The sequence below is a fragment of the Martes martes genome (genome assembly GCF_963455335.1).
Source record: "Martes martes genome assembly, chromosome: 1".
NCBI classification, from domain to species: domain Eukaryota; kingdom Metazoa; phylum Chordata; class Mammalia; order Carnivora; family Mustelidae; genus Martes; species Martes martes.
The window spans coordinates 107,540,195-107,567,794 of record NC_137888.1 but is presented as its reverse complement, the minus strand read 5'-3'; the positions used below and the strand labels follow the sequence as shown (position 1 = coordinate 107,567,794).

The 27,600-nt window shown below is 42.2% G+C and overlaps 2 protein-coding genes across 2 annotated transcripts; both read right to left on the bottom strand.

The window, feature by feature from the left end:
- Positions 1–283: 283 nt before the first annotated feature.
- HRG (histidine rich glycoprotein) lies at positions 284–9,845 on the bottom strand. Its single transcript, XM_080808448.1, has 7 exons — positions 9,546–9,845; positions 7,737–7,853; positions 6,819–6,909; positions 5,507–5,673; positions 4,464–4,547; positions 2,671–2,772; positions 284–1,194 (listed from the first exon to the last, which is right to left on the bottom strand). The coding sequence occupies exons 1-7, from the start codon at positions 9,741–9,743 to the stop codon at positions 364–366; spliced, it is 1,590 nt and encodes a 529-aa protein (XP_080664574.1). The 5' UTR covers positions 9,744–9,845; the 3' UTR covers positions 284–363.
- Positions 9,846–13,625: 3,780 nt separating this feature from the next.
- Positions 13,626–27,357, bottom strand: FETUB (fetuin B). Its single transcript, XM_080805926.1, has 7 exons — positions 26,936–27,357; positions 26,502–26,609; positions 24,936–25,023; positions 22,850–23,013; positions 22,012–22,113; positions 14,968–15,051; positions 13,626–14,125 (listed from the first exon to the last, which is right to left on the bottom strand). The coding sequence occupies exons 1-7, from the start codon at positions 27,167–27,169 to the stop codon at positions 13,742–13,744; spliced, it is 1,164 nt and encodes a 387-aa protein (XP_080662052.1). The 5' UTR covers positions 27,170–27,357; the 3' UTR covers positions 13,626–13,741.
- Between the last annotated feature and the right edge of the window lie 243 nt (positions 27,358–27,600).

Genomic DNA, 27,600 nt, shown 5'->3' with positions numbered 1-27,600 from the left:
TGGGTTAGAAGAATAATCCCTTGACTGATAAAACATACCTTCTTGGTATGCCCAGCTACAACCTAACTATTCGGTGAGGAAAGACTCTAGACTTAAAGGAGTTATTAAATCCAGGAAAGAAAGAGGATCAGAGATTTGCTGCAAGGATTTCGTGGTCAGTGACAGACTTGTAGCATTGACATCTTTCCTCTCCTTTCTTTTCGTCTCTCTCTTCTCATGTCATCTCCTCCCCCACCCACATTTGCCCTACCGTGAATATGTAAGTAAGGCTAAAGTACATGAATTTTGTATTCATCATTGATCATATTTTATTTATGGTTCTAAGTCAGAACATTAATTTTTCTCCATCAAGGAAATCAGATTTCATTTTGGAAGTGAGTTTGCAAAAAACTTCGAGACATGTGAAAACTCACTCTTAAATGTCCCTGGGCATGATTCGGAAACTGATTGAGGGAAGGGCTGAATTTCTAACTTTTTAGGATTGTTGAGGTCTGGCAATGAGAAGCTGGGAAAATTGGCTTCTGGAAGAGGAAGAACTTCACCGTCCTTTAGTGGAGGTAGCCGGTAAACATATCCCATTTGTCTCCAGTGGAAGGGAAAGTGTCTTTTACCTAGACCTCTTTCTTCTGAGGGCCTAGATGGCGGGCCATGGCCCCGGCGATGGTGATCTTCAGGACTCTGGCTTTGGGGTGGTGGGTCACAAGGCCCATGGTCAAAGAAATCATGGCTGTGGGGATGGTGTCCATGGGGATGGTGTCCATGGGGATGATGCTTATGGGGATGGTGTCCATGGGGATGGTGCCCAGGGGGATGGTGTCCATGGGGATGATGCTTATGGGGATGGTGTCCATGGGGATGGTGACCAGGGGGATGATGCCCATGAGGAGGGTGTCCGTGGGGATGGTGCTCACTGGAACTATGATTATGAGGGTGTCCATGGGTCCCACTGGGGCCAAAATGGGGGTGATGACATCCTGGCCCTGGAGGCGGCCATCGTGGAGGAGCTCCTGCCTGAAATGGTGGTCTGTCTTCTAGGAGAGGTGGGCATCCAAATTTATGTGGCTTGTGGGGATGATGGTGATCTCTAAATTCATCAGGCTTAAATGGAGGCTTCCCAGCAAGAGAATGCTCATGCCTACCAGAGTGGTGAGGATGGCCAAAATGGTGTGGTATACCACTGATGTTTCTACATTCCTGGTAAAGGATACAGACAAGTGAATGTTATTGCAGAACACAAAATGAGAAGTTAGATGTGAAAGTCAGTTTAGACCAATGGATTTCAGACTTCCAGATTCCACAAATCAATTTTAAAAATAGGATAGCAGTCTCAAAGTTTCATCCATCCAAACTGACATTTAAAATGCAAATAATGGGGCACCTGGGTGGCTCAGTCAATTAAGCATCTGGTCATGGTTTCCACTCAGGTCAAGATCTCAGGGTTCTGAGGTTAAAGCCTACATCCATTTCCATACTCAGCAGGGAATCCGCTTAGGATTCTTCCTCTCCCTCTCCTTTTGCCCTTCTCCCTGCTTGAGCTCAATCTCTCTCTCTCTTTATTTATTTATTTTTATTTTTTTTTAATTTATTCATTTGTTAGAGAGAGAGAGCGAGCGAGCACAGGCAGACAGAGTGGTAGGCAGAGGCAGAGGGAGAAGCAGGCTCCCCACCAAGCAAGGAGCCCGATGTGGGACTCGATCCCAGGATGCTGGGGTCATGACCTGAGCCGAAGGCAGCCGCTTAACCAACTGAGCCACCCAGGCATCCCATCTCTCTCTCTCTTTAAAATAAATAAGTAAATCTTAAATAAAATAAAATAGAAACAAAACTGTCATCTGCTACCATCATTATTTCATAATCGGAATATTTTGATAATACAACAGTCAGAAAGATATCTCAGAGTAAAGGTGGTTCTTCAGAGGCAATAAATATTGTATTATGAAAAACTTTACTTATCATTCCTATTTTCTCATTTCAACATCAAATGGTGAAATTACATTGTAGAATGCTACTTATATGGTATAAGCATCTCTTACTCCTTAAGGGTGAGCACTTCATTTCTTCACTCTCCTTCTTGTCCAGATTTTAATTAAAAAAGAAAAAAATCTGTGGAGCCTTGCTCCTGGTAACCAACCTGTCTTGCCCCTCCCCCTCTTTGTTTTACGGTTTGGCACATAGACGTTTGGATTATTTTCAGTTTTTGCCGACATGAAAAATGCTGTGATGACTATCTTGGTACGGAACAAAGCTTTCCGGGACAGATGTGAAACATTGCTCTGTGCCTTATTTTATGCATCTTTATATAATGTGTTTGAGGTTTATTCATTGCCCTTAGGTCCTAGGCTTGATGGTGAAAGCAAAGATTTGAGTCTCAGGACTGGAGCTTTGGCTACAAGGACCATTTTCAAATTCATTAGACGTTCATTGAATTGGTTTTGATTTTACTTTACAAAGCTTACCTCTTCCCAGTTGAGGTATCATATCAGCAATTGTACCCCATTCATTCCCCGGGGGCCTATTCTCTCTGTATTCCTTTTCAGCCCCCTCTCATCTCTCTGCCTCTATCCCTATCTCCCTACCACCCCCAGAGCTAAAAGAACAAAATACACTATGCGTATGAAAATATCTCTTTGTCTGGCACGGCACATGACAAAGATGACTTAAACAACCCACCTCAAAATTGAAGACTTCACAGTTTATGGCAATGTGTTCTGGGGTTTCCAAGTCAGAGACTTCTACATCATAGGACAAATCTGCTCTGCAGAATCCCAAGACCTATAAAGAAGAGAGAAGCCTGTCAGTGTGTATACGTATGTATTTGCGTGTGTATGTGTGTATGCAGGTCGCAAGAAGGTGCACAGCTAGAGCTGTGAATTTTTATATATTTGGTAAAGATGAGCTTTAGAAAAATCAGGGTAATATTGTCAAATATCTCTGCTAGTTATTTAACAATCTTTCCCAGTCAATACTTGGAGAAAGTGCAGTTTCCTAAGTGGTTCACTTCAAGTTGCTGTGGTTCTCTTCCATGAGGGGTCACACCAGGAGCACACCAGGGTCACCCCATGGGGGGTCATGAGGGATACCCCATTATTGATGCCTTGCCTTTCATCCAACCCTTCTGCACTGGAGACCCAATTTCCTGTGCCTAGAGAGAATGAAGAGAGGTGCCGACTTTACCCAGACCCTTGAAGGAAAGTGCTGGAAAGGAGGGAACCAGTATGAAAATGGGTTTGCTGGACCCTGTCAAAGTGATTTAGGGCCCTACCCTGAGTACAGAGGCTATGACTGGCTGGCATCCCTATGCTGCAGAGGCTCCTAAACCCAGCTGTCAAAGTTAGACTAGGACAAGAAGACAATGCTTTTTTAGAAGCGACAGTTAAGCACTGAGGTTCTGAGAACAGTTCTGGAGTCAGACAGAGCTATGTGAATTCTGGCTTCACCATTTACCAGTTGTGTGAGTTTAGGCAAGTTACTTGAAATTTCTAACTACCTTCAGGTTGTGGGAGGGCTTAATTAAATGAGATCATGCTGCAAAACCCTTAGGACTGAGACTCCTCTTCTCTGGCTGCCAAGTTTCTGCACTGGGTTGTTAAGGATTTGTTGAAGAAGGGACTGAGAGAGAGAGAGGTATCTTTTCTGGGGGCAGGATTCTAGAACTGCTTCAGGTGGGAATACTGACCAGCCAGAAAGGAACTAACGAATGCTTCCTCTCTTCTGGCCCTGAGAATATGCTGTTAAACCTCAGAATTATCCTGAACTTGAAATCAGAATGCCACTGTTTAAATCCTATGTCCTAACACTGTCTAGCTAAGTGCACTTGGGCAAGTGATTAAACTTCTGGGCCCTTCAGTCCCAGGGAAATGAGTGCAGACATTTGCTTCTCCTCAGTACAGTTGTTACAGTGATCCAAGGCAATAACATCAGTGGAGGTGTTTTGGAAACTCTAAGTCGCCCTACAAATGCTGAGTTTCACTAATAAAAGCTTTCTACAGATGCGTGAGTATCCATTTATAAGTGATTAGGGGGAAAATCGCATTGGACTGAGCATTAGGAGAACTGCATTCTAATCTCAGCTTGGATATGAACCTTGGGCAAGCCCCCTTGCTGGTCCTCAGGTACGTCCATATTTGTCACAGGGGTTCACTGTGAAGAGCAAATGAGATGAAGTGAATGAAGGCACCCATGGTGTAGGCTCTTAACTCTTTAGCTAAGTCTTTAATCCTAGTGAGTTCAAATTCAATCTCAGTGTCAAGTTTAGGTATTTATTGTGCATATTATAGAATCGTACTTTTATGACTCATTTAACTTCCCTGTGCCTCAGTTTCTCCATTTCTAAGAGACAAAAATAATATCTTCCTCACAGGGTAGTGGGGGGGGGGCTAACCCTGGAAGGGTGCCTGACGCGGGGGGTGGGGGGGTGGTCTCTGAATGTTACCTGGTATTTCAGAGACATTTATTATACTCACATTATGGTGCCTGGGGAAATGGTGGCTCCTGGAGCAGTTTCTCATGGAGAAGTCCACGTAGTAGTTGGTTCTTTCCCCTCCTCTCTAGAACAAATTGGATCAAAGCAGTTTCAGGCACATAAGAAGTTAGAATAAAGGACAAGGCAATAGATGCCTACTACCCAATGGACTGTAAAGCACCACAGTGATTCAAATTGCCAATATGCGCCCTTTTTCTCATGGCCACTGTCTTTTAAAAATTTATCACATAAGTGACAAGGTAAATACTATTTCATTGAAAAGGTCAATAATATAGACATAACCAAGCAGTGTGAAAACTCACCCTTCCTGCTCCTGATCTCTTCTTCCCAGAAGTACCCCTACCACGTATCTGATGTGTTTCTCCTAACCTTTTCCTAAATATGTTGCCCATATACACACATATCTAATTAACACAAATGGGCTCAGAGTCTAAGTTTCACTCTCTAACCTGCTTTTCCCCCTAGGAACTCTTCCCAGTGCATACAGACCCAAAACATTCTCTCTAGTAACTGTGCTATATTCATTCCATCACAAGTACACACCGTAATTAATTTAACTTGGCATTTTCAAAATGCAAGACATTCATCAGAGAGCTGCTTTACAACATCCCTCTGGGTGGGAGGCAACGGGAGCCCTGGACTGGAAGGCAGCACACCCCTGGGTGTGCTGAGATGGTGTCTCTGTGCCTCAGTTTCCTATCATCATACAAGGAGGTTAGGACTGGGTGATTTTCAACGACTCACGTAACCCCAATATGCTCTTCTGTCTTTCCCTCCTTCCTGTCTGAGTTTTCCCTCCTCTTCAGTAGATATTTATACTCCCCACAACTCTCCAACATTAAAAAACTACAGGGGAGCAGTTTCTTTGGTATCTCTTGCCTTTCGGTTGAGGCTGCAACAGGGCCCTCTGTTAGAAAGGAGCTGGACATGTGAGGCCAGTGGAGAGGGCCAGTGCCACCGAGTCTGGACCTGCCAGGTTGGAGCTGGGCCCTCAGAAGCCAGCTGACATGAGCAGAGACTCACCGCTCTGACAACTCTCTCCACTCGGTCCACTCTGAAAGCAGCAAAATCTCCATTCTCCTGTTTGTACTTCTCAAGGGCTTTGTTGGCTAGTTCCCTGTAAGGCTCAGTTTCTTCTAAAAAGTCGAGGAGTACGGGGCTATCTTTGGTATTGGTCAGTGCCGAAGAGACTGGGGAAAGAAGATGGCAATTTTGCAATACTGGGTTGGAAACAGCAATGTCAATGCTGGGACTTAATACACATAAGTATGGTTGCAAGAGGAATGATAGCTCCCATTTTACAGATGGGCAAATTGAGGGTTGGAGAAGCTAAGTGATTTGCTTGAGATCAAATCAGCCAGTCCGCAGCAGAGCTAAACTTAAATCCAGATCCTTCTGATGCTTTAGTCTCTGTTGTGAACCCATTGAGACACACCTCCCATCACTCACAAAGGGTTAATATTTCACTAAACTCCTCCTGTCTCTCCGAGGAGGCAGAGGCATTATTAGCAGAGTTTTGCCCAGAGAGAGGAGATACAGGTCAACCTTTCTTCAAGGTGACTTCCTGAAGGAGTTGCTTGGCTATTAAATTGTTATAAGTTGAATCATGTTGTAATGGACAATTTTTAAAGGAATTCTGTAATGATTCTTTTGGAAACAACAACAAAAAAGAGGATGACACTCAGAGTCAACAGTCCTGAAATAGGATCATGTCTTTACCACATTTTGGCTGTGTTCCCAAGGCCAAGTCACTGAACCACTTTGAGCCTCGGTTATTTTATCTCTAAAATAGAAAGTATCATAATCTTTACCTCGTTTGGTCTTGTTTTAAGATGAGAAACGGGATAAACTGTGTAACCGCTTTGGGAACTCTACAGTAATACACAACTTTTAGATGCTGAAATCAGTAATGGAGTGCTAAGTAGTCTGCAAAGTATGCTACATAGAGCATCTTACTTAATTCTAAGAAGGATCCGGAAGGCTAATACTATTATGATCCTTATTTTACAAAGGAGGAAAGCTTAAAGAGGTTAAGTAACTTGCCCTTAAGATGGTACAACTATTAAGTGAGGAAGCTGGGATTCAAACTCAAATGTGACCTCAGAGCATACGTTCTCTACAATGATACTGTACCACCTCTTACAGATTTCTATTCTATATCGAATTTCTTTAAGGGAAGGTGTACCAGTAACAGAAGAAAACCCTCTCCCTTCTCCTCTGAAGACAGCAAATAATAATCGAGTCTATGAGGGCAGGAACCATTTCTTAGCATTATATGATGAATACCATGGTGTAATTGTTAATCCAGAATTAGCATTTTAACAGATGACCATACCAGAACTTGTGGTGCAGTTATAGTCATTCACTCTGAAATGCTGGGAGTCATTCAAACATTGTGTAGCTATTACCTTACACTGTCCGATCACCTGTAAGAGAAAAGGGTTTGTGTCATTGCATACTGCTTTCCCTGGGTTGAATGTGAGGGGACAAAAAGTGAGGTCACGAACCCGTACTATCCACTGAGAATTCAGCTATGTTTTCTCTCACCAAATCCTCTTTCAAAACCTGTATTGTCTTAGTCTATATCTGGGAGCTGGATACTGTAGGCTTCCAAAACCTTCATGAGAGCCAGGGAGAAACTGTTTAAACAGATCATAACCATATCCCAAACATTTTCAAGGGAAAAAAGTACTAAAAGTTCTACATATGCAAACATCTTATTTTCTAGAAGTGAAATCTTGTATATGTGCTTAATCTTCTTTGTGTTCTCTTCCCACAGTGGAGAGTCTGGTACCTGAGTGCCCACGTGCAATGTGTAGAACAAGACCCTATTCCTCAAGGTCACTGCAGTTAATCCCTTCGGCTATTCCTGCCGATGGGGCCAGTCTTTACAGGACATACTGACAAGTTCATAGGTACTTAGACCCATGGAGTGGACCTTAGGGTCCAGCTACTCCAAACCCCTCCTCTTCTTTCACAGTTGAGGAGGCAAAATTCTAACGACTTTAGGTGATTTGCCAAAGGTCTCACAGCTGGGCTTGTTATCCCATGAGACCGTAATCCCCAGGATCCCGGATCCCAGGTATGGCTCTGGACAGACTATTCCTCAAGGTCAACAAAGTCTTCATGAGTCAAGAGGCAGATTCCTTTCTCGCTGTGTTAGCCACCAGGCAAGCAGCCACCCTGCGTAAGCAGAGTAGACAGAGGTCAAGGTCAAGAACGATAGAAGGAGAAGGGTACCTTGCTTACTTACTATCTCAGGTACACGTTTAGAAAGAGCTGGCTCACAGTCATCCCAGCGTTTCCTGGATAGGACCGAACAGTCAGATTCTTTCACATCCAAGACTAAGTAATAGACAGCCACAGATTCCTGAGGAATGCCAAGAGAGCAACAGGTGAATAGCATGTGGGAGCCCAGTGCTTTTTCGAGAAAAGCAGTCTCTTTATTTCTGAAACAGAAGTCCTGCTCCTCTCCAAACCCTCACAGATGTCCTACCTTTGTGTCATTTGATCTACTTATTTTGAATAAATAGCTTCAAAGAGTTGCTTCCAAATGTTCTTTTTAACTGGTCATGATGCTGCTTCTGCCCACAAGCTTTAAAAAGCAACCACTAAATAGCAGTGTGGGTTTGGGTGGAGGTGGTGAAGGTGCAAGCCCAGAATTATAAGTGATGACAGCCTCCAATCTGTACGCGCAGTCATGTCCTCTCTCCCAGGTCTATTCCTGAACTTGGATTGCTTGCCTTGATTTCAACTTGCCCAAAGCTGAAACCACTCTCTTCTCCTACAAACCACCTCCCTCTCCCAACTCCCCTTGTCTTTCAGCAGAGGCGTCATTAATTACTGATCGCCTTAGTCTCTGGCTTAGAATCAGAATCCGGAGATCAACTTTGACTTCTTTCCTTTGCTTTCACTACCCAGGCACCAGGCTTGCCCATGGTCTTTCTTTGAAATGCCTCTTGTCTTTCCTTCATTCTTCCTGTTCTGATTCCCACTGTCTGAGGCTGGTCCTCATTTCCTCCCTCCCGAACACATGAAAGAGCTTCCTGGTTCATGTCACCTGCCTCCATCTCTCCAGGCACACTGTGGACCTGCCTTACTCACCCACATAACTTCTCACCACCACTCAGAGGTAGCACTGTCCCAAGCCATCCTATGCTCTGCACAGGAGGCAGAGAGCCTGAAATGGAACCAACGGTCACTGAATTGCTGCTTGAATCCTAAAGTCCAGCAATCGGTCTTGGTCTCTGCAACCTGTACTGTCTCCGTCTCTAACACTGGTAACAAGTAGAATGTCTCTGCTTGTCTTCTGCGCAGCTCTATGGTCTGGCCTCCTTGATTTAGCGGTTCCACCAAAGGAAGCACGTGGGAGCTCAGTGCTTATTTTGGGGGTGGGGTGGGGAGGGAAGCCTCCTTCCAGAATCTCTATCAAGCCCTCAAATATACTCCAAATGAGCATTTAATCTTATTATTATGTGAAAGCAGTAGGCTCTCTTTGCTTCAAGATAAGCCTAGTTTCTCTTCCAACCTAATAGCTGCTCCAAAGCCCACATAAATCTTCTGGAACCACCCCGCTCACCCCTTGGCTTATGTGCAATTACTCCCTGACACCCTCCTTCCTGATTCCCTACCCACACCCCTCTCCCACTCAATTTTAATCTCCTTTCCTTAGATTGTTTCAGCACCTATACCGCTCACTTGGCTATGGAAGTGGGCCCTATCTTACACAGTTTGCCTGTGCGTGTCTGTGAGCCAATGATTCTTTCCTTGAGGACCCCAGCCACGCTTTACTCTAAGTCTTCTCTTACAGTACTTAAAATTTGATTTGGCTCAGAATAAATGCTTATAGGGACTTAGAGACTGATTCACAATTAAGGACATACAAATAGCAGATGTGAGTTCGAAGGAAAGAAGAACAATGTAGAGCAGCAGCAGACACTAAACCGGAAGCCCTAGCCAAAGCCACTGCATCGTGCAAAGCAGCAAGATTCGGGCCCAGAACCACTTTCCCCCTCGGGGCTCCTGGTCTCCCAGCTCAGCTCTGGCCCTGCCAATTCCTCACCGCTTGGTCCAAATGGGCATCAGCGACCCGCAGCAACTGGAAAAGGTAGCCATGCCGCCGTCCCTTATTGATCACGTCTAGCACTTTCCCAGCAAAGGGCTCAGTAGCATCGCAGTCTGCGGGACTCACAGCGGCGGCGCAGGAGTTCTGCAGCGCGACCAAGGGGAGCAGGAGCAGTGTTGCCCTGAAGGCTCTCATTTCCCGCACATGTGAAAACCACCCCTTGCTATAGCTTTATCCCAGCAGAGAATTTTATACAGACTTTTTAAAACACATACAAACACACACACACAATTGATTAAACAAAGTCTTTATGCATTTCTGTTATGTAACCAGGGAGAGTCACCTTGACCCCTGGTTAAAACATCTGTCAACATGCTGTAAATGATTAGTGGGTCCCTGGGGACATAAAGTCAAGACAGGCCTCTGGTGAGTGGGTAGACCCGTGATCCACACGAAATCTGGATTTTTCTAGTAGTAGCAGATCCAGAGTGTGTTTTTGACCTTAAGCACAGCCTACGTTGGGGTGTGGGATGGGGTTAGAAGTAAAGCAGTTCTCTGCCGTCTGCCTGCCTGTCTCCACCGGGAATCTCCACCATCACGCCCTGCCCCCTCCCCCCACTCATTATGACACCCAAAGTCCTCAGTAGGATGTAGCTGCATTGCCGAAGGGAGGGAACACATTAAATGGTTAGCACCATAAAAGGAACTGAGTTCTGAGTTAAATAGAAGGATTAAAAGCCTGTGACTTTGGAGTCAGATCTAAATTTCAAACCTGCCCTGTTCTCCTACTGTGTGATGCTGGGTAATCTACAAAACTTCTCTCATTCTTAATTTTCTCATTTACAAAATGGAGATTCACAACTCTTGGCAGGATTGGGTGATACTTAAATAAGAAAACACATAGAAAGTAACTAGCGCAATGCTCAGCACGGATTCAGGTGTTGACTAAGGGATGTGCAGTCTTGTTATCATTGTGATCACTACAGTATCTGAGAAGAACTGGGGAACCCCATGTCATTTCAGTTCTCTGTGACCCCTAAAGTGTGCAAAAGAGAATTGGTTTATGCGGAAGAGAACGGTGGTAAGGGTAGGAGTCAAGCAATTTGATGTCCTGTCCAGAAAAGGGGTTGGGAGGACTAACCCTTAGGAGGGGCTCAGCATGGGAGGCAGACCTCGGGTTAAGTTGATACCCCACCCCACCCTTTTAGAGAGACAATACACCTGTACACACTCTTCCCACCAGTGGCAGCCAGCATCAGACAGGACCAGAGGGAATCAGCCTAGGTTCCCTCCCATGACCAGTCCCTTGAACAGCAGCTCCCCTCTTCCTGCTCTCTCTGCAGTGAGTTGTCTCTAAAGGCCAAAGCAGTGGTTCTCATACTACTGAGAATCACCTTGTTGGGTCCGCAATGTTGGGTCCCCCAATAATGGGTCCGTGATTAAAGGAGCAAGACTGATACAAAGCAAAGGTCAAGCAAAACTTTATTTTGCGCCAAGCATCAAGAATCAAACCGAACGTTCGGGGCCGCGCCTCTTACAGAGAGGGCAACCCCTCTCTGCTTCACAGACTAGCTTTTAAGGGCAAAGGCCATGCGGTTGGGCCTGGCCACGCACAGGTGGCCAATGAAATTGTAACACACAGAGAAAGCTGCACAGTCATGCTAAGTGACCAATTGAATTACAACTTACCCTAGTAGATATTTGAACGAGCCTATCACCTTGGTCAGAATTGGCACCCAAAAGATGCCCAAAGGGCGGGGCCCATACTCCTTGGTAACTAGGGAGACAGTATGCACGCTTTACTGATTGGATGTCTCCACCTGACCCGACTCATCCCTGCATTTGGGCTGTTATCTCCACCTGACCTGACCCACCCTTGTATTTGGGCTTTGTTACCTGGACTGGTTTCCCAGACTTGATTTTAAGTAAGTTCCCCTGGGGGGGGGCGGTGGGCAGGGTCAATTTAAGTTTTACTGCATAAACAACAAAATGGCAGTTCAACTGGGGCGGGGGTGGGGGGGGCCTCTGGCTGAATAGGCCCTTACAACCTGAGGGGCTTTTAAAACTCTTATGCCTAGGCCTCTCCCCAGAGCAATTAAATCATGACTCCTGGGGGGTGGACCCAGGTGTGGGTACTTCGAAAACTTCCAGGTGATTCCAATATATATTCACAGTCAAGAGCCACTGGACTCTAAACAGACCCTGAAGGGAGGAAAAGAATTGGAAGAGGGAAGGAAAGGGGAGGGTATGTAAAAATCAGGCCTCACTTCCCAGAGTCACAGGTTGGCCTAGCAAGGGCTAACCATGGAAGACACATGTTTTCAATTGTGCTTGATATTGAGCTTTTAGTATCAGTGACACTAGCTTTTGAATGCCGAAGGAGAACCTCTTCAGTGAATTTTAGAATGACAGGAATGGTATGGAATCTGGCCAAGTTCCTACTACGGGGACTCGAACCGGGGTGGGACAGGGAGATGGCTATAGATGAGCACAAAAACTTGTACGTTTTGATGAGCTGAGCTCCTCCATTAAGCCTTCTATTCTTGCTGTCTTGGCCAACCCAATACATAGGGCCTGTGGGGGAGCTGAATGCAGGTGGAGGGAAAGGCAGGGGAGGGAAGGACTCCCGGGATGAAGATAAGCTTTTCCTCCAGTTTTGCCGAGATTTAGGTGTGCTCTCTCGAGCCATGCATTCTCTTCCCCTTCCTTTGCTGAACCTTCAAGGTCAGTACAGTGCTAGTGATGCATTGTGTTTCTTGTTAGACTCTTGAGTGAGACAGGTTCTAACACTCAGCATGACGCCTCTCCTCCATCATTTTTCCTTCCTACAGGAAGCAGCTAAGACTAACAGCGTGTGAATATTGTCTGCTTCTCTTAAATGAATGCTGTCAAGGCCTATGTGCCTCTTCTAAGAACCAGTGCCGGGCCGGAACACAGTAGTTACACCTGCAAATTCCCTGTTGTACTAGCTTGCTAGGGCTGCCATAAGAAAGTATTAGAAACTGAGTGGTTGAAATGACAGCAATTAATTTCCACACAATTTGGAGGCTAGAAGTCCAAGGTCAAGTTGTCAGCAGGTTACTTTCTTTTGAGGCCTCTCTCCTTGGCCACCTTCTCTCTGTGTCCCTGTATGGTCTTGCTTCTGTGCTCATCTGTGTTCCTGGGCTCATCTGGGCCCATGTTGTACTAGGGCCCACACTAATGATTTCATTCTAGGTTAATTACCTTTTCAAAGACCTGTATACAAATACAACCACATTCTGAGGTACTGGGGGGTTATAACTTCAGCATATGTATTTTAGGGAAACAATGCAACCCATAACACCTGTCAAATTTCAAAAGATATGTGTATGTATATGTATATGCATATATTTGTGTAAATATATATTACATATATTTGTGTAAATATATATATACACACACGCAAACATACATGTGTACAATATATAGTATATACATATCTATTATTTTTTAAATAATAAAACTGGGAATGAATGTTATCAGGTCCTGAATATTTACTAGGAGCAAAACTATTCCAGGAGCCAGAAAGCTCCCCAACTTGAAGCAATGTTGGGTTCTCCCCAGGCTCAACCACAGACCACAGGCAACTGTCTCTTCCAACTACTCCTATCGATAGGTGAGTTTATCAAGTTCTGGGACTCGGAGATTACTCGGACAGGTCAGAAAAAAAGCCACAAAATTCCACCCTCAGGTTGAAGATTGTGCAGACAGTATCTGACTGATACTTGGTGTTGAAGTAATTATGGAATAAAGGGAGAATGATACTCTGATGAATCCCAGTCTCTTGGTATCCTTCAATTTTCATCTCCTTTTGATCAAAAGAATCACAGTGTGCTCCTGCCCAGAAAGAAGAGGGCATTCCTAAGTATGGCAGACCCTATAGCAGAGACTTAGCTGAAAGTCAGTAAGATTACAGAGGGAGAGGCTGAAGACAGGGGATGCAGAGAGTGTCTGTCCGTGGTATGAGACCCTGGATGGTTCAGAAGAGATGAAGCCTCATGTACAAGTACGCAGTATAGTCTTACACTTCCAGAGAACATGATGAGACCAAGAGAGTCAGATTTGTACTTTATTAGTCACTCTACATTTGAACTGCCTCTCTATCTCCCTTCCCCAGCACCTCTCTTCTCCTGCAGGGCACTATACCCCCCATGGAATTCTCTATGTGGTTCTCATGGTGGGAGGATAAGAGGGTTATTCTTCTGGGCTGGTCCTGGGCACTCAGCAGAGTGTCGTTCATCCTTGGGGAAAGGCAGGACAAGCAGCTTCTGCTCCGCAGGCCCAATGAAAAGGAAGGACACATCCAATCTTTCTCCCTGAGGATTTGCGGTGAGATCCAGCTTCACAGGGAAGGCCTCAGCATGGTGGTTTTCCTCAGCATCCTCGGGCTTCTTCTCATCATCGAAGTCAGGGAGGTGTTGGACAGATCCTTTAGGCACAGCTTTGGGGGGCAAGCCAGGAGTAGGAGCTACAACCTTCTGCTGAGATTCTTCCACCCCAGGGAGATGTGCTGGTCCCTGATTAGCAGCATCAGCTTCCCCTCCAGGGGCAGGGCCCTAAAATAAGAACATTTTCAAATAAGGGAACATTTCCAGGAAAAACTCCTACCATGGCTAGTACCAAGCTAAGCCTGTTCTGGGACTTTCTGATGGAATGTCTCAAAGCTCCGGAGACCAGCTAGAGGGATGATTTAACTCTGCTTAAAGGGTTAAAGGGTTAAAAGAAGCAAAAGCAGACAACAGAGTATGTGAGACTACAGGCCTCACAAACTCCGAGCTGAACAATGGTTTGGAGGGGTTGAATGACTTCTTCCAAGTACCTTGGGGTGCTGTCATACCATCCCAGTAGTGCAGCCACAGTCATCTTTACTCATGGCTTATTCAATGCCATGCGCCACACAGGGCCCTTCCTCTAGTCCCTTTCATTGCTTCCCACAGGGATCTGAACACAGTGGTTGTTGCAACCCCATTCTACAGACAAGACAACCAAGACTCAGAGAGGTAAGAAGTTGCCCAGAGTCACACACACCTCATAGGTGGCAGAGCAGGACTGGGACAAGGTGGCCTGTCTCAATCACCCTCTCAATGAGAGCTGGCTGCCTCATAGTGAACACTCGGCAAATACTTTGGGAAAGGGTGAGGGTCTTTGGGACACTGGATTTAATGTTTCAGAGGCCTCAGCCATCTGAGCTAGGATATCTCTATTTCTGAAGGAGTCTTATTTATTCTGTAGGACCACATTGTGACTGGAAAAAAAAAATATATGACTGGTCTTTAACCAGCCACCCTGTGGGTGTGACCTTGGGGCAGCCTGAATAAAGTGGTGATCATGGATTTTAGGAAATCAATTATCTGCTCTCTTGTTCAATGAGAAGACAAAAAATTAGATTGAAAAATACCTGTTGTTCAAAGAAGTTACAAGACACGGAGACAAACTTTTCCATTGGTGTTTGAGTCACGGAACCTGTGCAAAGACCAACAGGCTACAGACAGAGAAAATACAACATTCTGTGAGTATTATGATTATTAGTGATTAGAAATGGAAATCAACTTGTTTTCTGCTTGTGTAGACCCACAGCTAATCAACATTTTTATGTGCCTACAATGTTATGGGCAGGCCCTGAGCCAATTCTCTCTACATCATTTTTGCCAATCACCCAAACTAAGCTAAATTTCCTCCAGTTATGTGGAACTCAGGATGTACTTTTTAAAGTAGGCTCCATGCCCAGTGCTGAGCCCAATGCCAGGCTTGAACTCATGACCATGAGATCCAGACCTAGGCTGAGATCAAGAGTTGGATGCTTAACCAACTTAGCCACCCAGGGGTCCCTAAACTCAGGATTTCTTGAGGAACAAGCCATTAGAAAAGTCTTTGTATTGAGCAGAAATCTGTGTCTATAGAACATCTATATCTTGGTCTTACTTCTACCCTTGGGTCATTTTGAACACCTGCTCTCATTTTGCACACAGTAGTGGCCTTTTATGTACGTTCCACCCAGAGCTTTCTCTTCTCAGACAAAATTCCTCTAAGCTCCTTCAATTTCTCTTTATTTAAAAATAAAATAATTTTGTTTTCTTTATACAAATATAATAAATAGTTATTTAGAATACAGATAAACAGAAAGTTAAAAAGGACTCATAATTGCATGTAAGGTAACTATTTCTTTTCTTCTAACCTTTTTTCCTATGCATATATATTTTTATTCTAGATAAATAGGATTACATTACATATTTTATAACTCCTTCTCATCACTTAGTAATATATTGTGAAAATCCTTTAATGGCATTAAATAGTGTTCTGTGATCTTTTTTATAATCATTAACTAGTATTCTTCTGATTATTTAACAAGTTCTTAGTTACTTCTTAGGGTAAATTCCTAGAAGAGGAATTTTAGAGACATAGAGTACACATATATTTAAGGTCAAATAGAATATTATAATAAAATGTTGCCTCAATTTCTAAAGAAGAACTCTTAAGAAAGAATATTCACATGGAATATACTAAAATGTATCTAAATGGATTGCCTGAATACCCTATCACCCATGTGAAGACTATGTAAAGAGAAGATTTGAAGTTCCTTATGATGGGAAAATCCATGAGTGTAGAAAGTCCTCAGAGAATGGTGCTTCAGCCTCTTCCTTCTCTAATTCTTCACCAAATCATATAGGGGACACTAAGAGAAGCTTCTGGAGAGACTGCAGTTACCTGTACCAAGTAGAGCCTAGCTACTTCCACTCTGACTAGAATTTGCTGAGCTACTCTAATTCATGCTGAATCTAGAGAGAACCACAAAAAGGGAGCTTGTGGACATGCTTAACATGGGAACCCTAGAGTTTTGGGACATATGGGCTATGATGTTTGTTATCTGCTTCTCTCTCAGGGCATTCTGAAGGCAGGATCTTGGCTAAAGCAGCCTACTATGGTAGGGTAAGGAAAAAGGGTGGGAAAGGGAATACTATCTCCACTGTTTGGAATAGTAAAAATGTGTGAATTTCTTGAGACAAGCAAATGCCATAGGTAGGGCTTTTTTGAAAGTACCTTCCCAAGGGACAATATTCCAGAGAAGGGATAATAATAGGTGAGAGTAAATCACTTGTTTACTATCACACTAAAGTGATAGTTAAAATCTGTGGGGGCTGAATCTGAGAAGGGGTGGTTCCAAGAAGTCAGCTAGAGAACACATCATCCTGCCAGGAAAGAACCTCTGGATGAAACCACACCTGTACCACTTGAGAGAACCAGCTCTGGAACCTGGCTTATGGAGGGCCAGTGTAGACCAAGAGAAATCCAAAACTGCAGTTATATAAAAAAGACTTTGGGCTCTTCTCTCTTCTCCTCTTTCACTCTTCTTGGAACTTGGAAGAGCAAGAATTAAACAAAAGATTACAGAGAGGGAAGAAAGAGTGAAAGAATAGACCTTGACCCCCTTTCTCACAGCAGGTCCTAAGCTCTGAGTCAGGATGAAGCTATGAAAAAAGAGAAAAGCTTTGCATTGGATATAAGATAGAAGTTTTGATTCAGAATTGACTGAACAGATTTTTTTTTTCAGACCTGTAAGTGAACTTTAATTACCTAAGTGAAATTGTCCTTATTATTGATAATGACCAGAATGCTATGGGATCTGTCCAAGATGTTATTGACAAGTGAGAAAAAGAGATCCTACAGAATAGGGTGAAAATGTTTTCCCAATTGTTCCTTGAGAAAATTCACTTGAATAATTATACAAGTCTTTCGAGACACACATTTTAAAGATTTTTTATTTTATTTTATTTATTTGACAGAGAGAGAGAGAGATCACAAGCAGGCAGAGAGGCAGGCACAGAGAGAGAGAAGAGGAAGCAGGCTCCCTGCCTAGCAGAGAGCCTGATGCGGGGCTGGATCCCAGGACCCTGGGATCATGACCTGAGCTGAAGGCAGAGGCTTTAACCCACTGAGCCACCCAGGAGCCCCGAGACACACATTTTAGACAAAGACACATGTAGGTTGAAAGTAAAAAGATGGAAAAAATATAAATGCAAACAATAACAAAAAGAGAGCTGGAACGGCTATACATATGTCAGACAAAATTGACTTTAAGATAAAAATTGTTAGTAGAGACAAAGAAAAACACTTTATAATGATAAAAAGGCCAACTTATTAAGAAGACACAAAAACCATAAATATATATGTACCTAACAACAGACCCCCAAAGAACATAAGCCAAACTGACAGAATTCAAAAGAGATAACAACAAGTCAACAGTAATAGGTGGAAATCTCACTTTCAGTAATGGATAGAACAACTATGCAGGACATCAACAAGGAAAGAGACGACTTAAACAACACTATAAACCAATCATTACAGAATGCTCCACCTAACAACAGTACAATATATACCCTTCTCAAGTGTACATGGAACATTTTCCAGGATATACCTTATACTAAATTTTAAAACAAACTTCAATTAATTTAAAAGAATTCAGATCATATGGTGCATGTTCTCCAACTACAATGGAATGAGATTGGAAATGGATAACAAAATATTGGAGAATTTTGCAAATATTAGATGACATACTCCTACATAACCAATTGGTCAACGAAATAATCACAAAGAAAATTAGAAAATACTTTGAGATGAATAGAAACCAAGACAAAACACACACAACTTATGAGATTCAGCTAAAGCATTGCTGAGAAGGAAATCTGTAGATGTAATTGCTATTGTTAAGAAAAAAAAATAATAATAAATCACTTATGTAACGTTCTACCTTAAGAAACAGAAAAAACAGAAAAACAAAACAAAACAAAAATAAAAACAAACTCATCCCAAAGCAAACAAAAAGAAGGCCATAATAAAGAACAGAGAGGAAAAAATTAACTAGATGATTACAAAAACAGAAAATGAAACTGAAAGTTGATTATTTGAAAAGATCAATAAAATTGACAAAATTTTAGCTGGACTGACCAAGAAAAAAATGTCTCATATATTAAAATTGGAATTAAATTTTAGCCTTTCAGAAATAAGAAGGGAATACTATGAACATCTTGTATGCTGAGAAATTAAGTAACTTCGATGAAATGGACAAATTCCTAGGAAGACATGAACTACCAAAACTTAAGAAACAGAAAATCTAAATAGAACTGTAACAAGTGAAGAAATAGAATTATTAATAATAATTCTTTTCTAAAAACCCCAAACTCCTCATAAAGACAAGTTCAGGCCCACTGTTGAATTCTACAAAGCATTTAAAGAAGAATGAACACCAATCCTTAAACTCTTCCAAAATAAAATAGAAGAGGAGGGAAATTTTCCCAACTCATTCTGTGAGGCCAATATTAAACTCATGGAAATCAGGCAGAGAAAACACAAGAAAACTATAGATTAATATCTCTTATGAATATAAAAGTGGAAAATCTTATTAAAAAAATACTGGCAAATTGAATTCAGCAACACGTAAAAAGGATTATTCATCATGATCAATCGGGATTCATTCCCAAAGTGCAAGCTTGTTTTAACATACAAGAGTCAATCATTGTTAATACAATAACGACAGATTAAAGGAGAAGAAAACCATGGCTACCTCCTTAACTCAGAAAAAGCATTTGATAAACCCCAATACTGTTTTTTCATTAAAAAATTTTTTCAGAAAATAAGAATAGAACTATTTCAACTTAAGAGGGCATCCATGAAAAACTTATAGTTAACATCATATTCAATGATGAAATACTCAGTGTTTTCCCCAGGAATACGATAAGGATGTCTACTCTTCCCACCTCTGTTCAATATTATACTGGAAGGTCTAGCCAGGGAAATTAGGCAAGAAAAAGAATTAAAAGGCATGCAGATTGGAAAGGACGAAGTAAAGCTATCTCTAATTGCAGATGACATGACCTTGTATGTAGAAAATCCTAAGAAATCTACTAGAAAACTATTAGAACTAGTAAATGAGTCCAGCAAGGTTCCAGGATACAAGATCAGTATGCAAAAACCAATTGTATTCCTATACACTTATAGGAAACAATTCAAAAAGAAAATAAAGGGAAACAAATACATTATTTTAGCATCAAAGTGAATAAAATATTTAGATATACAAGTAAGAGAGTATTGAACATTGAAAATTATAAAACATTGTTGAAGGAAATTGAGTCTTAAACAAAAGGAAAGACAATCCATATTCATGGACTGAAAGACTTACTATTGTTAATATGACAGTATGTCCCACATTGGCCTACAGATTCAGTGCAATTCTTATCACATTTCTAACTTCTTTTTTAAAAATAGAAAATTATTATGAAAATGCAACAGATCCAGAATACCCAAATAATCTTGAATAAAGAGAACAAAATAGGAGCACTCACACTTCCCAATTTCAAAATTTACTACAAAGCTATAATATTCATGATAGTGAAATAGTGGCATAGGAATAGCTATATAGATCCATGGCATAAAATTGAGAGTGCAGAAATAAACCTTGACTTTTATAGCCAAGTGATCTTCAAGAAGTATTCCAAGACACTTAAGTGGGAAAAAATGATTGTTTTTTTTTTTTCCCACAAATAATTCTAGGACAAATGGACATCCAGAAGCAGAAGAAGAATGAAGTTGAACCTCCTACCTCACCAATATAAAAAAAAAATTAACTCACTACAGGTCACAAACTTAAACCTAAGAGCTAAAGCTAGAAAACTCTTCAAAGAATACATAGGAGTAAGTCTTAGTGATTTTGGATTAGGCAATGATTTCTTAGAGATGACTCCAAACACACATTCAGTGATGACACAAATAAATAAGAGGGGCTTCATGGAAATTAAAAAACCTTTTGTACTTCAAAGAACATCATTAAGAAAATGAATAGACAACCCAGAGAATGAGAGAAAATCTTTACAATCATATATGGGATTAAGGGATTGTTATCTAGAATATGTAAAGAGCTCCTACAATTCGACAATAAGAAAATGAGTAATCCAATTTTAAAATGGGCAAAGGATTTGAATAGACATTTCTCCAAAGAATATATATACGATAATGGCCAATAAGTACATTAAAGATGTTTAACATCATTAGCCATGAAGAAAATGCAAGTAACAACCAAAATGAGATGCCACTTCATACTCAATAAGATAGCTATAATAATTTTAAAAAAGACAGATAATTATAATAAGTATGAGCAGAAATGTGGAGAAATGGAAACCCACATACATGGCAGATAGGATCATAAAACTGGTGCAGTCACTTTGGAAAACAGTTTGGCAGTTCATCAAAAGGTTAAACGTGAAGTGTGACTCAGCAATCCCACTTCAGACCATACACCCAGGAGAAACGAAAAGACAGTAGGCATAAAAACTTGTATACAGATGCTCCTAGCACTATCATTTATCACAGCTCCAACAGGGAAGCAACCCAAACAGCCATTGACTATTGGATGAAAAGCAGTACTTGGTGCATCCATGCAAATGAACTATTATTTGGCCATAGAAAGGAATGAGGCACCGATACATGCTACAACACAGATAAACCTTGAAAACATTATGTTAAGTGAAAAAAGGCAGACACAAAAGGACCTACACACCATGATTCTGTTACATGAAATGTCTGGAAGAAGACAAAGTCATAGAGACAACAAGTAGACTAGTGGGCTCCAGGGACTTGGGTGTGGGGTAAGGGGAACAACTGCTAATGGGTAAGGGGTTTCTTTTTGGGCTGACGAAGATATTCGAAAGTTAGATAGTAGTGATGGTCCACAGCTCTGTGAATATACTAAAAAACCCACTGGACCGTATATCTTAAAGGGTGAATTTTATGATGTGTGAATTATCTTAATAAAGCTGTTAGTATAACTAAGGAGAAAAAAGTCTTTTGACTCATTTTGCCTGATTGTGCTACACAATACTTTGTGTCAATTGATATTTCCCACCAGGTGTGTTTCCGATGGTTTCAAGGTTCCCTGCCCATCGTGGACACATTCTTTGAAAAAAGGCCTGTTTGACTTCTTTGTCCTTCATAAGAGCGGTCCGAGGAACAGAATACCATGGTGTATTCCAAATGTAACAGGATTTGTTCGGATAGAATGTCTGAGAAGATCTGAGAAACCACTGAGAAGATCTGCCTATGTTTTACAATGTCTATGATCTTTTTTTTGCAAAGTCATCATATTGCTGATGAAAATTGCAATTATGATAATTGCATCATAAACCACTGAGAAGATCTGCCTATGTTTTACAGTGTCTATGATCTTTTTTTTGCAAAGTCATCATATTGCTGACGAAAATTGCAATTATGATAAAGTAAAATCCTTATTGTTGTACCTGAACCCGCACAATCTCTACTTAGTCCATTGTTCCTTAAGGGGAACAATGCATCTCGTGCATTACAATACCTCATGTAATAGTTTATGCTCAGAAAGTACATATAGGTCATTTGTGAACTCAAATCCTAAATTATGAAGACATTCAGGAATACTTACCTCAGAGTCAGGGGGCTGAAGTGCACAGCTGCTGGCCTGGGATTTGGTACATGGTGATTCTTTGATTAAGTATTCCACAAAGTAGGCAGGGCCAACCACCCACTGGTATGAGACAAGAGTTGAGAAAGAAAAAAATCAAATCTTACATGTGGAGAAATGATTCAGGTTTGGCAGCATTTTATTTAGGAGAACCAAACATCCTCAGTCAAAGTCATGGTCAGCCCAGGTCTGCTGCTGTCCCTGTACTCCCCACCAAGATCAAAGCATGTATTGTGATTCTGTCATTTAAAAAATCATAATCACCATACTTTTCTTCCCTTCTTAAGGATTTGAAAGGGCTCTAAAAACCTTCCTAGGTTGAGCGGATTTTTCCTCCTGTAGATTTGTTTTTAGATTAGATTTTCTCTATATGATAGATTTAACATCATCCAAATGCAAATGAGCCTCCACTTTCCCTAATCTGTAAAACTCATAATCCATTCCAGGCCTTAAGATGAAGCAGAAATTGACTTGCTAAATGGACCATCATCAGTTAAATATAAGAGTGTAGCAGCAAATAGTGAACCTAAGTAGAATAACCAAGGAGACCATGAGTCGACTTCCCTTCTCACCTTAAGGCCAACGAAGTAAAATGGAGTCCCACAACTCTGGTGGAAATCCCCTGGCATAACTCAGACACGGAAACATGACTGATGTACATCGGGTCCACCCAAGGAGGGAATAAAGAAAAGGCTTTTCAGGTCAAATTAAAAGGAGTGCCTTGATATTCACCTCAGCTTAGGAACCGAGAGGAACAGTTAGGAGAGACATCGTTGGTGTAATGACACTTCAACCTCACCTGTCTAGAAGCCTGGGTGACTTGGACGAGAGAATACTGCTTTGAGGGGCTCTCACTGTTGTATTTTGCAAGAGACTCAAGGGCAGCTTCCAGATACTCAGGATCTGACAAGTTGGTGGGGAAGGGGCAGTCAGGGCACATTGTGTGAATTCTTCTTCGAGAAACTGTGGATGCCAAAGAGAGAAGTTTTAAAATGAAACTCCTTAATGATTTTTAATCCCATAAATCATGACTACCACAGAGGCAGAGATCAAAAAAAAAAAAAAAAAAAGAAATCATTTCGGCAAGGAGGGAGTGGAAAAGACATTGTCTAGAAAGAAAGCAGTCAGCAGAGAGTTTCCTGCAATGACTGTATACTACTTTCATAATTTAAAAAAAAAAATCAAAGCAAGATTTTTTCACCTCACACAAAGGTATTTACATGAAGAATTGTGTTCAGAAATGCATGTGTGTCATATTGATACAAAAACTTGCCCCCAGTTAGCTCAGTGAAGATATCTTCCACCAATCACTGCCTCTGTCAAGCAGACTGAGTGTCTTAAAATGTTGGGATTTCATGAGTGTCATGTCTTATTCACCTTTTAGTCCCCAGCACCTAACATAACATCTAATGCATTGTAAGTGCTTAGCAAGTGCTTGTTGAGTGACACATAGAAGGTAAGCACACCCTCCCCAGTTAGAAAATACAAGCGAGCCAGAAAACACACATCAGTCAAATCACTGTGTGACTGGATAGAATAATCCTGCTAAAGGTGTAGCGAGCATTTCCGACTGGAAAAAGCTGGAAGTGGCAAAACTCTCATGGAAGTCAGGCCAGGGAACTTTTCTGTAAGTTATTTCTGTAGTGCAAACACTTTGTTTTGATCAATTGCATGCTGATTTGCATGTATTTGGGCATTCTGGGAGGCAGTTTCCATAGCTTGTCACTCCTGGCACCATCATCCCCATGGGTCACTTCCTAACCTCCCGTATCTCTGGCACCTATGACATCCATTTAAATCCCAGTCTGCCTTGTTGGTTCTAGTCTGGTTTATTTATATAAAACTCCTCTTGGCAACCAGGAAGCTTAAAGCATGGCCAATAAAATATTTGATCTGTTGCTTTATCTCCCAAAAGAACCAGCTAACATTGTTATCTCTTGGAACTTATTAGAAATGCAGACTTTCAGGCCACGCCCCACAACTCTAGAATCATAATCTGCACTTGAACAAAGATCCACCAGGGGAGTCATATTCACACAATAGTCTGCCAAGTAACCACATCCTATTTGCCCAGGACTTGGATGCTTTTTTTCCAAAGAAGGATCCAGAACAAATGCACGTGCATATTTGAAATGTCATTAGTTTCAGCCTCATTCTTAGTTCATTTATTCAACAATACTATGGACTCCTTACACTTGATAGGAATGGAGGGAGAGCTTTGGCAGGCAGGAAGAAGGAAGACATGCTTGGCTTGATGGAAGAAGATAGGAGACCCAAGTCAAGGCAGCCCACTCTCCGTTCCACGAGGAGTGGTTAGGCTAACGTTGTATAGGAAAGACAACAGGTGAGCACCTTTCCTTTCTGGAGTAGAGAACATGGTGGAAGAAGCAGCACCGGCAGGGGCCCTCAAACAATGTAAGTTCTAAGGGCAGTGGGTGTCAGGTGAGGGCATCCTCAGTGGAGGAGGAAGCAAACAGTACATGTGGAGCCTGGAAAGTGCAATGTGTGTTTGGAAAATAGTGAAGCATCCATTCAGTTTCAGAAGTACAAATTTGGTGTAGTCAAGGAAATAACATCAGGAGAGCTAGAAAGGGGGACTAGGGACCAGAGCAGAGATTAAGCCATTTACATCAGACTGAAAATGTAGGATTTAATGCAACCGTCTATAATAAAGGATTTAAGTGGTGTATTTAAGAAGATTCTTTGTGGGAAGAGGAGTGGTACAAGATGAACTTCACAGGAGAGGCAAATACTGGATATAAGAACGTGGCCTTTGTATGAATAGGAAGTAAGGATGGGAGAACCGTGTATTCTCTAGGCATAGCTCTGTTTAATGCTCTTTTCCATATTTTATTAAAATGAGTAAAATCAGAGTGCTCTCTTACCTGGGCGAAGAGTACAGTTATAAGCAGATAAGTAGAGAATCCTTTCTGGCCTGTTAACATAATATATTGCTTTGCACCGACCATAAACCTGGAACAAACACACATTTTATGAGATGGTGGAACAAACCCCGACTTTTAAAAATATCCAAAATTAGATTGGACATTTTATTTTTGAAGATTTATTTGTTTGAGAGAGGCAGAAGGAGAGGGAGAGAGAATTTCAAGCAGACTCCACACTGAACACGGAGCCTAACGTGGGGCTGGATCTCAGGACCTTGAGACCACCAACCTGAGCCGAAACCAAGAGTTGGATGCTTAATGGACTGTGTCACCCCAGTTCCCCCGGACATTTTCTTTTTAAATAATGAAAAACTAAGGTCAATTTTGGGGGTGTGGGGTGTGAGAAACTTCCAGCCACTCAACAATTCACTCAACCTTCTTCTGAGACACAGCTGGTCTATATTTCCCAGCTTCCTTCCAGAGTAACTGTGACTGTGTATAATTGAGCTGCAGCCACAGGAAGGTGAGCAGAAGTGACTGTAACCATTTCCAGGTGGCCCATGAAGTTTCTTCCCATGTGACCTATCCACCATACTCTTTCGTTTTCGATAGTCTGATGCAGAGAAGCTTGGCAGTCATAGAAACCACCAGTTGAAGGTGGCAGTCTAGATCCACAACGTGGAGGAAACATGGGTCTCCAAGGCACTTCTGAAAGAAAGCTCCCTCTTGATCAGGAATTTCTATTTTGAGCTTTACATGAGTGAGAAATAAACTTCTATCATGTTGGAATCAGTATACAATTTTTAGGGTATATATTAGAGCCACTAGTGCCACCTTAAATATAATTCACAACAGGGTAAGAACACTTTTTGCTCTTTAAAACCAGATAGGTGAATTTGACAGATTTGGTTAAATGATTAGAAATCCTGAGTAAATAGTTTACTTCTAAACACAGTTCTGTACTCCAAATATAAAGTTTCACGTCAATTAATGGACATAACCTCAGGATAACTGAGAATCAAAAGAAAGCTATGTTATTTTCAAGCTTCTTCATGAGTCCCCTTTAAAAGGTTGACTTCTGAGGCCTTTAGGTTCTATGATTCCAGGAAATCCTTCCATAGCACCTCTGGCAGCTCCCATACTGTAATCTTTCCCTCTCCCCAGCCTCACATTTCATATTAGTGCTCACCGAAACAAAGCAAAATAAAACCAGGAAAGAAGCTCTCTCTCTAATACTTCTATAGTCTTCCTTAGGTATATATCCAAAGCATTACCTCTCAAATCTTTTTTCTCACAATCCAAACACTAGCTCGGAATCTATAGGAAGTTCTTGAAGGTAGGAAACCATTTGGGGACAACTTTTCAATTCTGGGGTCGTGACTTCTAGTGGGATGCTCAGAAACTCCTTTGATTAAGCTGTTTGATCTACAGCCTTAGAATAACCACATGGGTGCTCTGCCCGAGAATTGATAATGAAGGACATTCAAGAGATGGACACATTGAGCAATCTTCACCCAGGTCAGAGAACACCTAGCTTCTGCAGCATGCCTGGACACAAGCACTTACCGATCTATGAATGTACCTCACCCCACAGTCCTTCCACGCCTTCCTAGTGAGTACATGGCAGTCCGTTTCTAACACATCCAGTGTGAGATAGAACACAGATCCCAGGACCTGTAAGAGGGGGTTGAGAAATTCACTGCATCCCACATGAAGCAGAAACTGGCCAAGAAGTCTCTGTTTTATGGCAGAGCCAAAGTCTTTGATGTTTGTGAAGATCATGGGTAACCTGTGGGACGCTAGACAAGCTTCAGAGTAGGATAACTATGAGCCCAAGAACAAGAGTGAGTAGCACACCCTGGCGGAGAAGAGAGGAATGTTCTTAGCAGGATTTCCAATTCGGAAAGCATCTTCCAACACGTGTCTCTGGGGTCCCCTCCCCCCGGATGTCCTCCTCAGCTTGTGTAAGCACCTGCTCACGATAGGGAACCATCACTTGCCTGTCTGTGTTCGCGGACATCGCTCACTCGGTTGAGGCTCAGCACGTAGCCATCTTTTCGGTCCCTGTTGATGTCCTGAAGGGCAAAGCCTGCGACTGTCAGAACATCTGAGTCATTGCAGCCACGGGAGAGCAAAATTGCGGGTGCGATGGGTGGGGGGAGTGACCCCGGTACAGATCTAGCCCTGCAGCATGCAGCCAATGTGCAGAGCACCAAGGGTAGGAGCAGACCCATTCTGTAGGGAACAAGGTCCAGGGTAAGTCAGGTTATAGAGTTACAGGGATTGGGCTGCTCGCAGCGCTCTCTCTATAAAGCCAATTTGCACAGTTTTGTAATTGCAATCTGAACCTATTACCAGGTTTTGAGACCCAATGTCCCATTTTATCTCCTTGAATTCTGAATGTGGATTTCCCTGAGTCAGTACTTTGGATGGGATTTGCCAATGTTTCGAACCTTGGGCCCTGCAGCAATCTCATATTCACGTGTCATGTAAACAAATTTGTTTCCTAACCTTTTCTGAAGAAACCATAATGAACACTCAGGTCAAGGCTCCTAAGAGGTCATGACTGGATTCTGGTTTGTGTCCAGGGCTCTACCCGAATCAGAATACGTGGGCTGTCACCTTTCTCCTTCTCTCCTGGCACCTGCCCTCCAGCCGATGTCCT

What these genes read in the sequence shown, in the direction of transcription:
- FETUB (XM_080805926.1), bottom strand. Translation starts at nt 27,169, where the DNA reads ATGGGTCTGCTCCTACCCTTGGTGCTCTGCACATTGGCTGCATGCTGC. An exon ending in TCACCCAGGCTTCTAGACAG is followed by an intron (nt 22,114 to 22,849) that starts GTGAGGTTGAAG and finishes GTCTCATACCAG; the next exon opens with TGGGTGGTTGGCCCTGCCTA. An exon ending in GTAACTTCTTTGAACAACAG is followed by an intron (nt 14,126 to 14,967) that starts GTATTTTTCAAT and finishes TTCTTATTTTAG; the next exon opens with GGCCCTGCCCCTGGAGGGGA.
- HRG (XM_080808448.1), bottom strand. Translation starts at nt 9,743, where the DNA reads ATGAGAGCCTTCAGGGCAACACTGCTCCTGCTCCCCTTGGTCGCGCTG. An exon ending in CTAAACGTGTACCTGAGATA is followed by an intron (nt 6,910 to 7,736) that starts GTAAGTAAGCAA and finishes TTTCTCTTACAG; the next exon opens with GTGATCGGACAGTGTAAGGT. An exon ending in GTGAAGTCTTCAATTTTGAG is followed by an intron (nt 1,195 to 2,670) that starts GTGGGTTGTTTA and finishes ATCCTTTACCAG; the next exon opens with GAATGTAGAAACATCAGTGG.